This window comes from Cryptomeria japonica, chromosome 4, assembly GCF_030272615.1.
Source record: "Cryptomeria japonica chromosome 4, Sugi_1.0, whole genome shotgun sequence".
Lineage (NCBI taxonomy): Eukaryota > Viridiplantae > Streptophyta > Pinopsida > Cupressales > Cupressaceae > Cryptomeria > Cryptomeria japonica.
Genome location: NC_081408.1, coordinates 422229659 through 422244153, shown reverse-complemented (window position 1 = coordinate 422244153; position 14495 = coordinate 422229659). Strand labels below are relative to the sequence as shown.

Sequence of the window (14495 nt, the reverse complement as noted above, 5' to 3'; positions counted from 1 at the left end):
TTGACTATACAAGATTTTATTCCATTATTAAGTTTATTTCAATGTTGTCTTTGCAAAGCATGGTATTTCCATCTTCAAAATGATGCAGGGCTAGCAATCTGTTTTCAATGTTTTTACATTTAGAGTTTACAAAGGTGATAAATTTGTGAAAATATGGTGGGTGTTTTTGTGAAATGCTTTGACTTATGATGCTGTTCTTATCTACCATTAGGGAGTTTAAGATTGTTTAATAGCTAGGTAAGATGGATAGAGGTTCATCATATTTGACTGCAATTTTGAGATCTACATAATATTTTCTGTTAGCGCTGGTTTCTTGGTTTATTTGTCACATATTGGTCACTTGGGCATTCATTTTTTCTTCTAAAATATGTTACATATCTTTGTGCCTACCTCTTTGAAAGGCTTCCTTGCATATTTTTCACTTACGATAATTCCTGTTTGAAGATTGCTTTCAACATTTTATGAACATTCTAACTCACATTCTTCCACTGTATTTCTTTATAATCAAATCTCATATTCCTCCACTTTGTTTTATTCTTGCAGTTGATATCAGCAACGGATAGACATAGACCATGCATGGAGCACCCAATCAAGTTTATTTCAAAGCGCTGTCCCAATTCCTTGAAGTTTAAGATCAATCCAGGTACATTATACATACAATGCTCTTTCGACTTTTGTACTATTATTGGAAATGTTTAGTGCATGTTGTAAAGTGTTACTTGCCATTAGTGGCACATTTTAGAACTGTTGACAAGATATTTATTAAATGAAAAATGATTTTTTTAAAAAGGGTTTTGAAGAAAATGCTTCTTACAAGCCTACTTAAAGCGACTAGGAAATATGATATTTAGGAAAATAGAGTTGTTATGATCATCCAAGCTCCATTCTTTGAATCCTAAACTAACAAGAGTGTTTATCACTGCACAATTATAAGTACCTTAATAATTTGGTAAATATGAATTCTTGTATATGGAATTCCTAGTCATGGATAATGTCTTGATTGAGCATGAAATTAGATCAAACATCCTGTGGATTATAAGTCAAATACTTTATGAATTTATTTATGGCTGCCCACTTATATGTACCTTAATAATTTCATAAATAGGAATTCTTGTATATGGTATCTTGGAAATTGTTGTCATTGATGTCAAAGGCTGGCTATGGAGGAGAGTTTATTAATTGCATATAATATGACGGCCCTTCTATAGGTGCAAGGAAATTAGAAATAAAATAAAATAAATAAATTTGTTGCTAAGAGCTGACTCAGCCTCTTGGTACTCTCCCCTAATGATTTAAGAATTGCAAAATAATTTTTTATTGATGTGGCCGACTTCCCTCTTGGAGGCAACCCAATTATGGGAATTAAAATGCATTTAAATATTTTTGCAAAGAGGGATCACCCCCTTGAGGTGCGCCATACCTTAGGGTTGCAAATAAATTAAATAAAAATCTTTTTGCTTGGGCCTCATTGGGATGAGCACCCACTTTGGGCAAGAAAATAAAAACACTTACATGCTACCTTAGCTGACTAGCATGGAGGGATGTAACCGTTGGATGAAGAGGTGCATTAGCATGAATAAATAGAAGACCATTTGGGGTTTATGTTACAAGTATTCATCAAATATCTTTCACATAGAAGAGCAGAAATAAAAGTTGTTTGCAGCAGATTTGTGAAAGAGATTGTTGCAGATTTGTGAAGAGATGTTAAAGCAGACTTATGAAGAATATTATTGAAGATCTATGAGCAGAAATTGGTAAAGATTAGAAGCAGATTTGAAGAAGAATTTTGGGCAGATCTAAGAGATATATTTGGCTTATCAGTTAAGGAAGATTTTGGCAAATTTTTGAGCCAATTTGCAAAGAATTAATTTTGAATAAAAAAGAAGATCAAGTACTCATCACATTAATTTTTTTGTAGGTTGGTGCCTCATATCCAAGAGATTGGTGTCTCTTTCTAAGTTGGTACTCAGTTGTGTAGATTAGTTTCTCTAGTGAGTTGGTCCCTACAAATCATCTAAAGGGGATTTGTGTCTTGAAATATCCCACCCTGTTTTAGTTTTTTTTTTTTTTGCAATGTCCAATTTTTTGTAGGTTTTTCATATATAGAGAATGAAATGCAGTAGAATAACAAGAAACAACTTCTGAATGCTATCTAATAAATAACTTAACAAACTCAGGATTTTTAATTGCAACAAATGTAAAATTTGGAACATACCCTATTTGCAACGCCTCATACCATGCAATATACATCTGCATATGATAACAGCAGGTCTGATTTCATTCTTTAACAGCAGCAATCAATATTTCATAATTCTCGAATGCAGCAATAACCCTGATTTTTCCAATGCCTAGGGTTGCTAGGCAACCCAAATCCAATCGCCTAATTGGAGGTGATAATTTGCTGATGAATAGGGTTATTGCTGCTGGTATTGTACAGTCTGATTTTGTTGTGGGAATCTGATCTGAACCTGCCCTAAGAACTTATGCCACTCCTTGGAACAATTATCTTGCAGGCAAGAATGTTATGGCCTGCCTAGGTATGGTACAGCTAGTAAGAACCATAATAAACTCCTCAAATCTGCTGATAAATCAACTCTGAAAACCTGCCCTGAAATGCTCAACCAATCTCTGTCAAACCAACACCAGAATGTATCAATTGATGCACTAACGAAACCCCTGAATGGAGCGTTCAACAGAGTATCCTTGGGTGATCTTCCACACCTGCAAATACTGTTCTTCTTGAAAGATTTCTATCCCATAATGCCAATCTGGAGCAACCTGCGAACCCTTCTTTGTTCTTCTCTTCAAATTATTAAAAGCAATTGAATAATTAAAAAAGCAAATCAAATACTTTTTATACTCCAACCAAACCCCACACCCAAGTTGTCTTTTTTATCATTTAAATGACGTTTGCTTTTAAATTATTCCTTTTCTCATAGTTGGTGGCCACATGAGGAATAATAAAGTCACTTTATGAATTTTAACGAAAAGTTACCCTTTTAACTCCTTATAACTCCATTCCATAAAGTCACTGAAAATAATATTAATAACTTTAAATGATGTAAAGTTAAAACGTTGATTTAACTTTAAATATTTTGTTATTTCTTATTAAATCACATAACCATGATAAATGCCTAATAATAGACCATCATGACAATTTGCCAACATTTTTCGATATAGAAGTTGCCAACTGAATGATCCATGACTTACTAAAAATAGTGTGTGAATAAAGTGGCCCGAGAATGTTATGGAAGACCCAGTGCAAAACCCTTGGGAATACTGAGGAATACTAAATTAAGCACAAGATGGTTGACTAAAGAGCCATAGAACACCCTTAGAAGGGTCCCCTAACCACCATGTTAATCCATGGGGACCAAGTGATGGACTCACCTCTGCATGGGGACCAAGTGATGGACTCACCTCTGCAATTGATAACTGCCTAGGAAAAAGGGGAGATTACATGTCTCCTATGGATTGGTGCCTTCAAAGAGATTTTAAGAAGTTTTCAATACAAGAACAATATTTTGCCATGGTTTTCTCCTGCAAGGGTTTCTATGTAAGTCGTGTGTTTATCTTTGTCTCTAATTGCTAGATCTTGATGATGATTAAGTTTTGAGGTATTGCCTTTGTGGTTAATTAGGTTTTTTAAATTAGAAGTTTGTTGTTATACTAATTCCCTTCTCCCCCTCTCAATATAATTGAATGCTCTTCAATTGTTATTAGAGTAGGTTCCTTCAGATATAGCCTAATCGCTTGAAGGAAGACTTAAGAGAGCACACATGGCCGAGAAAGATGGATATGGATTCTCATCAAACAAGGAACCATTGTTTGATGGAACAAATTATGCCTTTTGGAGTGTAAAAATGGAAACCTATTTGAATGCCCCAGGGTATGCTATCTGGCAATCAATTGTAAATGGCTACAGCACCCCTTCAACTCCCGTAACAGATTAGTTTGGGAAGAAAGAAAGTAAGAACAATGCAAAAGCCAAGTGTACGATTTTGTGTGGATTATTTGAATCGGAGTTTGCAAAAGTTATGCATTTCAAATCAGCTAAGGACATGTGGGATAAGTTGAAGAATATCTATGAAAGATGATAAAGTGAAGAAGGCAAAGCTTCAAACCCATCAAAGACAATTTGAAAGCCTCAAGATGGAACAAGAAGAGAACATATCCTCCTATTTGCTTCATGTCAATGAGATCAGAAACACAATAAGGTCTTGGTGAAGAGGTTGAAGAAGTCATGATTGTTCAAGAGGTACTAAGGTCCTTGCCTTTAAGATTTGATTCCAAAGTTTCGATGATTGAAGAAATGGGAGATCTAGACTAACTGACAAAGGACGAGTTGCAAGGGATTCTTACTTCCTATGAGATGTGGATTGAAGACAAGCCATCAAAAAAGGAGGCAGCCTTTAAAGCATTAAGGAAGGGAAAGAATAAAGTATGTGAACTGTTGGGAAAGTCAAAATTTGCTGGAGATTTGTCTAAGTTTGCCTTTGAATGTTAGTAGGGTTGCAAAAAAAATTTTAAGCATGGAAACCCCTAGGTCCTAATTGGTCATCTTCCATCTTTGTTCTAATTCTTCATTGATCAGGTGTCTAGGTCATTCAAGACACTAAGTTGTTTTTGAGTCCCTTTCTATCATGTGGAAACCGGCCTCTTATATTTGCTCCCTTATCGTTCACCAGTGAAATATTTTTGCCTTCCCTAAAGTTCCATGGTCGAGTAAATATTTTAAGGCTTTAAGTCTTTACATGAACCCATGACCCTTAAAATTTGTAAGCAAAGTGTCCACGTGCATTACTTCACTTAAGTGTGGGCTCCCGATGCCCCCATAGCGTTTGACTTTCGTCAGCTTCTAGAGTGCAGTGTGGCGAGATCAATGAAAATCAAAGGAAAGCTTGGGACCCCATGGTCTCGTGGGCTATGTGACATCATCCATGTAACAGCTGCGGGATAGCAGGCTAAGGAGATTTGATGGAAAAGTGAACCCCGCAGCCCTGCGCCTTAACAGTAAATGTTCAGTGTACAGTAAAAGTAAACCAAGGGATATCAAATTTAATGACTACGCTCTAAAATTTTGCTAAGTATGCACATGAGTGCATAGTGCATATGTGCATGCATTGTGCACTCATGCTAGTGCAATCAGACCTGTACAGTGCGCCCTCTTTCCTATTGTGCAGTTGACCTTGTAGGATGCGCCCACCTTGATGGGGTTTGTGATAAACACTTGACTTTGTGAGTCTAAGACTTCAAATTGTGCACAAGAGGAATGTATCATTCGCTCTGCCTGAAATCATCATGGTGCAAAGACAAGTGCAACATGTGCCCAAGGAAGAAGGTGAGAGATCAGTTTAGCATGAAATCAGAACAAAAGGAATGTATGATCAGACCTTGCAATATATAAAATTCAGAAGTCAAACCCTACTCAGATGTAAAAAGTACCAAAATCAGGCTTCAAATGCAGGAAACTCAGACCTAACGGGGAAGGCTGACCTGCAAACAATAAAAACAGTCAGAATCAGATCAGAAGATCAGACTTAAAATCCTAAAATGCTAACCTAATTCGCAGGGCAGAAGGGATTTTGTTGAGTTAAGTGATGAATGGTGTTGAGAGAGGGACATTTGACTTATATTTATACCTATTCGTGGTGCAAAACAAAACTTAGCGTACTTGATCAAAGCAAAAAAGCAAAGCAAACAAATCAGTATAGGGCCAACTTGTGCAAACACCTATGCAATATGCGCTGAGCAAGAATTTGTTCAAGTATTGGGTAGGGTGCATTGTGCACTCCTACATGCATTATGCGCTCCCCTTTATGCACATAAGCCTTTAAAACTCGCTCAGGCATGAGAAGAGGTCCAGGTCGGCCCTAATTGGGAGACAAATTCATATTTTAGCGGGGCAAAATAAATAATCTTTAAGACCTAGGTCGTCTTAGTGAGGGAAGCTAAACAAGGAATGGTCATCTAGCCGACCTAAGTAAGGTAATAGGTGAATCAAGGGGGTAGAAGCGCATATAAAGGTAAGAGAGAATTCATTTTCACCACAAATCAATCAAGTCAGAGCAAAATAGGAGGATGCAAATCGCAGCACAGAGGAGCAGACCTGTGACTTCAGGTCAGAATCAGACCTAAGATCAGTGAATCAGTACAGCAGGGAGAGGTCAATGAAGATTATGTCATGGTGTGGAAACTCAGCAATCAGTCCTAAAGGATGTCAAAATCAGACCTGCTCGATTGAGATCAGCCTTCCAAACTTGAGAAGTCAGACTTGAAAACAGAAACTCAGACTTAAATGAAGTCAGACTTGTGCACACTCACCCCTAATTTGCGCCCATGACAATATTGTGCAGACCTAGGTGTCATATGCGCTCATCCTTTGTGCAAGAATACATCTGATCTGCTCTCAATTTATGCATAACATGTCTTATTTCCACCCAGCTTGTGCAGATGTGGCTTTGAATCCTGCCCTAGGTATTTTGTGCAAGTGGATACCTCAAATGCGCTCTATGTAGAGTTGTGTAGGGATTAATTAGTTTGAAAGTGATATGATAAGACTTCTTGTATTTGATGTTTTAATTTATGATTTGATTGTTTGTAGGATCAAAGAGAACGCGAGCACAAGGGAGATAAATTCAAGAGCTTTAAGTCGAGCAAGAGATTGGAGTCATCAAGATAGGGAACACTTCAGCAAAGCAAGTGCAAGGCCTACAATATCAATGCAAAAACATTCTAGGCGACAAGAGGATCAAATACTCAATCTAAGGCGAATGAATTGGATCAAGATGCAACATCATCACTAGAATCAACTTGGAGTAGGAACCTCACATAGTGGACTTTAGTGAGGAAGACTTCATCAGCAGGTACAAGGATACAAAGAGGTGAATCAAAGGAGAAGACTTCACAAGAAGGCAAGCCAAGGAGGGATTCAAGTTTACAACATCAAGACTCAATCACAAGGAATGGGCATCTCAAAGTGCAAGGACAACGTCAAATGATGATTCAACAAGAAAGTGACATAAGATTGTCTTGAATTTCCTTTGGAAATCCAAGAATAGCTATCAGTACAAAGAGGTTGAGGAACGGTACAACATGGAGGTGTCCTCACACATCAAAGCAGGGATTGAGGCAAGGCAGTCAAGCTCAATAGGAACAAAGGAGGGTCAAGGATTAAGCATCATGAAGTCAGATCAAACACCATGTAATCATGTGCTACATCAAGGGCGTGTTTCACATTTCCAAACCAAGAGTTGTTAAGGCAAAGTAACAAGAAAGACTTCAAGATCAACATAAGGATGATAGCGAATGCAAAGGACATGATCAGCACAATGATACACTAGCACATTTCAATTGCAACATGTGGACAAGACATACATAGAAGGATTCAACATCATGAGGAAATCAAAGATAGGGAATCAGGCATCATCACTTCGAAATCAAAACCTGAAAATTGCTTTACAAAGACAAGGTCAAGGTATAGCAATGAAGATATGAAGATGTTTTACAATCTTGAAGTTCCTTTGGAAATCCAAGAACCATTGCCAGTACACTGAAGGAGGAACCTTAGTTAGGGGCGAGAGAATTCAGGATTGAGGATGGTAATATTACACAAGGATGAAGTTCCCAAGTGCCAAGAAGATGAAAATGCAAACACGATCAAGTTAGATAGTTTCAAAAGAGTTAATCAAAGTTAGATAACTCGATCAACAAGATGATGTGATTTGGGAATATGCCCCGCTACCTCCATCACGTCAAGCTTGGATAATGAGTATCAAGAGATATGCCTCAACCACTATCACCTTGTGATGATCTACATGGTTTAGTTGAGGTGGCATCCACTCATCATTCCCCCAATCAGAGGACTCTTAAGTCAAGATGTCTAGATGCAATGTACCTGACTCATCCTATGGAATTGCAAAGTTTGAGATACCTAACCTAGTTTATTATTGGTGTATATTTAAAGAGGAACGAAATGTAATTTTCTCATTGGCCAAAGAACAATTTGTTGTAACAAACCCTAATCAGGGTTTTATCTTGTAATCTTGGCCATTGATTTGTGAGTCAATTTGAGCCATTGTAATGTAATGAGAGCTCTATAAAAGGCTCAAATCTCTTATTTGTAAAGGTTATTAGATAATAGATAATAGATAATAGCCTGATAGTAGAGTAGAGTAGGAGGAAAGGAGACTGTTGCCAAAGCTTGTTGTAGTGAACATACTTTTTCATTGAAGATATGACAAATTTGGGTGTGCTATTTCAACATGTTGCATGGTCTCTACTTCTCATAGATTAATTAAAGTTCATTGATTATGTTGGATGCTTATGAAGTTATTGTGATGAAATCCTTGGTTCATACTTTTTGTGGTTTGCTGATTGTAAGTCATAGTGTAAAGTTAGCCTGAACCTCATCATTGTGCTAAGTTCAATTGTAGATACTTGTTCAAGTTGCGCTAGCATTGGGTAATTGGGTGATGTATTTGCAATGTGAAAATCTTCCATTTTCCTTAGAAGATTGCATCAATCTTGTGTAGTTGTTGTCATCATGGTGAAGCAAGGCTTGATTTGAGGGAGTTTGTCTATCTAAGTAGCATTCATCATCATCATTGATCTTAGGAGTAACATAGGCTTTCTAAACCCTTTACCTCTTTTATGTTTATTTTACAAGCAATTAAGTTAGTTTCCACGTTCCATCAGAGTTCAAGCAAAACATAAGTTCCCTTGTGATTCCAACAAAATCACATCATTTCATTGAGTCTATCCACAACATTTAAGTCGCGTAGTTCGCATTGTAAACCTTGGAGTTTCCTTATTTGATCACATTGTCTTAGCATATAAGGTTTCTTTGTTCAAGAGAGGATAGAATACCTCGGTATTTTATTCTGTGTTTGAGGTGCATAAAAAATACATCAATGCTATGCAATTTATTTCCGATGATGAATTCATCAATTTTTTTTGAGTTCAAGAGTTTTTGGTTGCAAATGAGATTAAAAGAATCTCCAAAAGAAGAAGTGTCACAGATTAATGTTAATGATATTGGCATCGCCCTCGATGAAGTAAGAAGAATGGTTAAGGAAAGCGGGATGCTCTTAGTGCCAAATTGGATCTTGAGGAAGTTTTCTTGCTAGATCAAATCAAGAAGCAAGACGATCCCGTGTTTGTATCTGAATTTGATAGTGTCAGGGAAGTGAGAGGAATGGGTTATAATCCTACCCTCAGGTCATTGGCACAGTGGACAAAAGCACCAAGGACCAACAAGCCCAAATAATTACATGGTGTGGAAGAGATTGTAAGGAATGTTGTGGTTAGGACTTTAAAGGACACCTTTGCATTGGAAGCAAGAAGTGTCATACAAGATGCTTCTATGTGCAACAAAGGATACAACAAAAGAAAATGGATGAATTGATGAAGAAGCATGTTGCTTTGAATGAGACCTTCAACAACACATATATGGAAAATATAAGATTGAAAAAGGCCTTAGGAATTGTTGAAAACCCTCCTACCTCTAAAGGAACTTTAGCCATCTACCATCCCCCAACTATGACTCAAGGGGAATCCTCCATAAATGAAATATCTAGATTGAAAGACAAGCTTAATTAGTATGTAGGAAAACTAGATGCTCTAGAGGAGGCATTGCTTCTCACAAGGAAGATTGCAAAAGACAAGGCCTTGGATGTCATGGGAAGTATCCTCAAGTATATGTTTTCTAAGATTTTGGATAAACTTGAAGAAGTATACAAAGGATATCAGGCCTTGTTGCAAGCAAAGCAACAATGCAGAGAAATGCTGCCAGTTTTGAAACCAATGTTTGAAAGATGGCAACCAAAAGTTCATACATTTGCCATAGTTCTCACTAGCAGCCCCTCCTCAGATAAAACAAACCGACAAAATTATAACTATGTTGGTTGAGGAGTTGCCATTCATTGAAGGTAAAGAGTAAAATAGAATTCTTTCAAACCTTAAAACTCATTGGTCAATCCCGGATGTGCATGATAAGAACAAGAATTTTGAGGATTGGAAGAATGAGTTTGAAATTTGTGTACCTTTTATTCTTTCAATGATTGATGATGGGAGAGAGATACAAATGACAGTGTTCTATGTAGTTTTGGATAAGATTATTGAAATCAATGTAGGGTATGGCAAATTCTTTAATGACACCATGGCCATCCTTGTTAGCAAAACAAAGGAAAGTCTGTGAAGAGTGCAACAATTGCAGAATTTTCAATGGCTTGATGAATTGACAGTAATGGATTGGTATCAGCAATATTGCACTAGCAGAGGATAGAAGAACCACATGGAAGGAGGGACATAGTGCAGCTTCAATCACAGTTCAGCTATTTACTTAAGGATCTTGCCAGTTCAACCGATCATGGGTGCCTTATGAAGATTTAGAGAAGCCGATTGTTTATTGGAATGCAGATCCATTGGTCACTATTTCTTAGTCGTCTTTAATGGACACTTTGTTCTTTTATTCTGTTAATTTTTTCAAATTTCCACTTCAGCAAGATCCACATCAGCAACAACAAAAGTTTAGTCATAAGCAAAAGAGTCAAAGATGCAACACTTTAGCATGCCACCTCAAAAAAGACAAATCGTCAACATTTTGAACAAGAAGCAGTTATATACGCATTTCCTTCTTAAGGATGCTAATATTTTTGTCTCATATGCAAGTAAAGATGCCTTTGGCATATTCTAATTTAATAGAATCAAATTTTGACATGTGTACAAGTGATTCGAAGCTTATTTGCTCCCTTCATTTTCTATAAAAGGGAATTCAAGATCACTTGTAAGGGGTTCTGAAATTTTGTAACTAGGCGGGTAAAAGTAGTGTCTAATTGTTTGAGTAATAGAAAGTCATTTTTTAGAACTTTGCATCTTCATGGATTGTATTCACCATTTTTGAAAGAATTAATAAAAATCCATCTCATATCATCTCCCATCTATGTTTTCTATTTCATATGTGTTATTTTGTCAAGGATAGTATAATTTGTCTTTGCAAGTTTATTGTGAATGTGAGGTATATTCGCAGGTTCTTTTCAAGGAGAAGATTAAATTTTGTAGATGCATTTCAATGACTTAGGAAATGCAATGGTGATCATTAAGTAGAATTTGAAGTGTGATGCAAACATACATTTGTGTAATGCATGAATGTTCGGGTCTGGTGGTTGGATCTTGAAAATATCCATTTAATGTTTAAAGGTTTTTTTTTTTATTCTATTATTCTAGGATAAGGTACCGATCTTTGATAGCTTTGTTCAATTTTAGATACCAATTCATTCACATCAATCTTATTTTTCCTTTTATGTTCGTAGGAGTAGGATTAGAGTAGGAATTATTCTCAACTGTGCATAACAATGGTAAATAACCATGAATTGAGACAGTTCGGGGTTGAATTATATGCATTTTGGTTAAAACTTATTGAGAATTATCTGCATTGTGGCAATATTTGTTGATATTTGCATAAAGTCTTTCAATATTGCAATGTCTACCCGCCTAGGTCCCACAAAGCCTAAAGTGCAAAGGAAATTAATTATCATTTGATTAATTCTTGTTTGTTGGCCACTGATCCAGATATTTGTCAATAGGAAATAGGTTAATCCTTAGTAATATCTAGGCAATCAGTTGGAAACACTAACATGAATCAAGTGAGAGTTCACGCAATTAAAGGGATGAGGAAGAAGCTCACTTCATGAGAAAGCTAAAGAAAGGATCCAGGAAACATCAAGGTAAGTTATTTAAATGCTTTAATTGTGGTAGAATAGGACATTTTGCTTCTAAATGTCCACATGATAAGAATGAATGTAGTGAGGGTGAAGAGGATCACTACATACAAAAAGGAAGAAAACATCATCAAAAGAAGAGCCTCAAGCAAGGTCAATATGAAAAGGAGGATAATTCTTGCAAATACAAAAAGAGTTTATACAAGAAAAGGTGATAGCTCATCGAAGGGAAGTAGTGAAGAAAGTTCAAGTAGTGATGGATAAGAAATACTCTTCATGGCAATGGAATTAAATAATGATAGAGATGAAGAGAAAGAGGAAAAAGACTTTAAAAAGGTGTGCAATGAAGATGAAGAGGATGTAGATCTTGAGGAAGAACTCCAATATGCATACAAAGAGAATGAGAAGCTTAAGAAAATAATTTTGGTACAAATTCAAGAGGATAGTGAAGCCTACGAAAATTTAAAACAGAGCCTTGAAAAATCGGATAAAATGATTGTAGATCTGAAAGTACAACTAGAAGAGGTAAAATAGGTTGAGGAGCTTACAAGGGATCAACTTAAGGTGAAGGAATTTGATTGTGAAATTGGAGCTTGAAATCCTTTCTTTAAGAAAGGAGATAGAGAAATCTATTGAACAGTTGATTGAAGCTTGAAATTTGACAAAAGCACTGAAATATTGGATGATATCATCAATTTGCAAAGGTCACTATTTATTAAAACTAGTCTTGGTTTTGTTGAAAATCAAAACGAGACAAAGGAGTCTACAAGTTCTAATGCTATAGTATGGATCTTCCACAAAAGATGAGTGAAGAAAAGCCGAAAAGCTACATTAAGGATCTTAGGAGTTCTACTAAAAGGAAATGCAACAAGGAGGAGAATAAAGTCCTACAAAAGAACAATCCACCTCCAAAGGCAAGGACAACTTTAAAAAGTCCTCTCATCACAAAAAGCTAGGTATAACCAGGTTCCATCATTTCTTTCATGGCTATTGTTTTTCATGCAATCATTTTGGTCACAAAGCAATAGATTGCAAAATTAGTACAAAGGATAATACCGGTTTCTTCAAAAGGAACTCTAATTCATTTTCTCCTTTAATGGATTATAACATTATATGCTACAAGTGCAACAATTTTGGGCGTATAGCATGTTTTGCATATTTACTTTTGTTGAGCCAAAAACAAAAACAAGGAGGATGTTCATGACAACAAGGACGAATCAATTAAGGTATGGAAGAAGAAGAAGCAAGAGCAAGTAAATAAAGAAAACAAATCCATGTTTCTTCAAACAGCCCTACACGCGCGAAACAAAGGAGATAAAGTGTTTGTTGATAGTGGTTGTTCAAGACACATGACAGGTGATAAGAGTAAATTTTTTTCACTCGAACAATAGAATGAAGGGACAATGAAATTTGTAGACAATACCAAGGCAAATATAAAAGGGAAAGGGACTAATATTGTGGATAATGGGAAAATGAATATTGAGATTGTCCTATATGTTGATGGGTTGAAGCAAAATCTCCTGAGTGTGAGTCAAATGCATGACCAAGGGCACACTCTCACATCTCATCTTGGAGTATGTGAAATCAAGGATGGGGAATTGATAGTAGATGCATATAGAACAACAAATAATCTTTGCATCCTTAATGAAACCAAAAGTAAAAAATGTCATATGGGGCAAGTAGACGAGAGTTGGTTATGGCATAGGAGAATGGGACACCTAAAGTTTGACAATCTTGTCAAGATTAGTTGTAATGCCTCGCCAAGAAACCCCGAAGAGATTAAGCTAAAACACAAGAATAGAGTGCAAATAAATTTTTATTTTATTTTTTTAAATTTAAACTCAACACAATGGTACAACGAGTTATCAAAAGTTCAGATACTACAGCGGAAGACTAAATAACACCTAAAGAGTTTCCCTATGTGATTACTTATTTAAACATTAAACTCAACTCACGCTAATTACTCCAATTAAGCTGATTAACTTAATGACAAGATATTACTTTAAACAAGGATATAATTCGTTCGGTGAATTAAAATTATAGATAACATGATGAGGTTCATCCATTGAGGTTAACAGTATAGATAACATGATTAAGGTTCATCCAATAAATTTTAACCATACATTACGTTCAAACTTTCATTAAAACTTAAGTCATGCATCTAATTTCATTACATACTTTAATTTCATTATAAACTAAGGAATACTTTCCATGCATACTTAATTTCATTATCAATAACTAAATACATTCCATTATTCTAATCTACATTCTTTCATGATCCAAATTACTGCATTTAAATGACTACATACATGCTTTTAAGATTAACTTCATCTAATCCACATTATGCATTCTAACATAATGCCATCCATACATGCTAAATTAAAAAGAAACATAAGAATGTAAAACACCACATAACACCGAAATGATATCGGAGTTCACCCCTAGTGGGCTACATCTCCTGGTCTGCTCAACTGCAAGACCCCTCTGATAATTAAATAATAGTGAAGAATACATAAGGTTCACATCATTACAATCCTGCCATCAAGGCGAACATAACCAATAATACATACGACCACATCGGTCAATAAATACATGAATGATCCTTGAATAGGAAAGGATCCAATTGAAATAATAAGAAGCAATAACAAAGGATCAACTAGAGCATCCGCGAAACTAAATCTTCGCAACCCATCATAAGCATCCCATGGTCTAACATGGATATCAGGTTCTCACAAGGGCATAGACATCAGGACGACTCCACAACAGTGCTCCTAT

At 36.1% G+C, this 14495-nt stretch overlaps 1 protein-coding gene across 3 annotated transcripts in view; it reads left to right on the top strand.

The window, feature by feature from the left end:
* Nucleotides 1-14495, top strand: part of LOC131030756 (light-mediated development protein DET1) — a 211882-nt gene that overhangs the window by 164056 nt on the left and 33331 nt on the right. For all 3 annotated transcript variants that reach the window (XM_057961679.2, XM_057961670.2, XM_057961684.2), the window contains one exon: nt 544-643. In XM_057961679.2, the coding sequence (XP_057817662.1) occupies nt 544-643 (100 nt within the window). The remainder of the gene's footprint in view (nt 1-543; nt 644-14495) is intronic.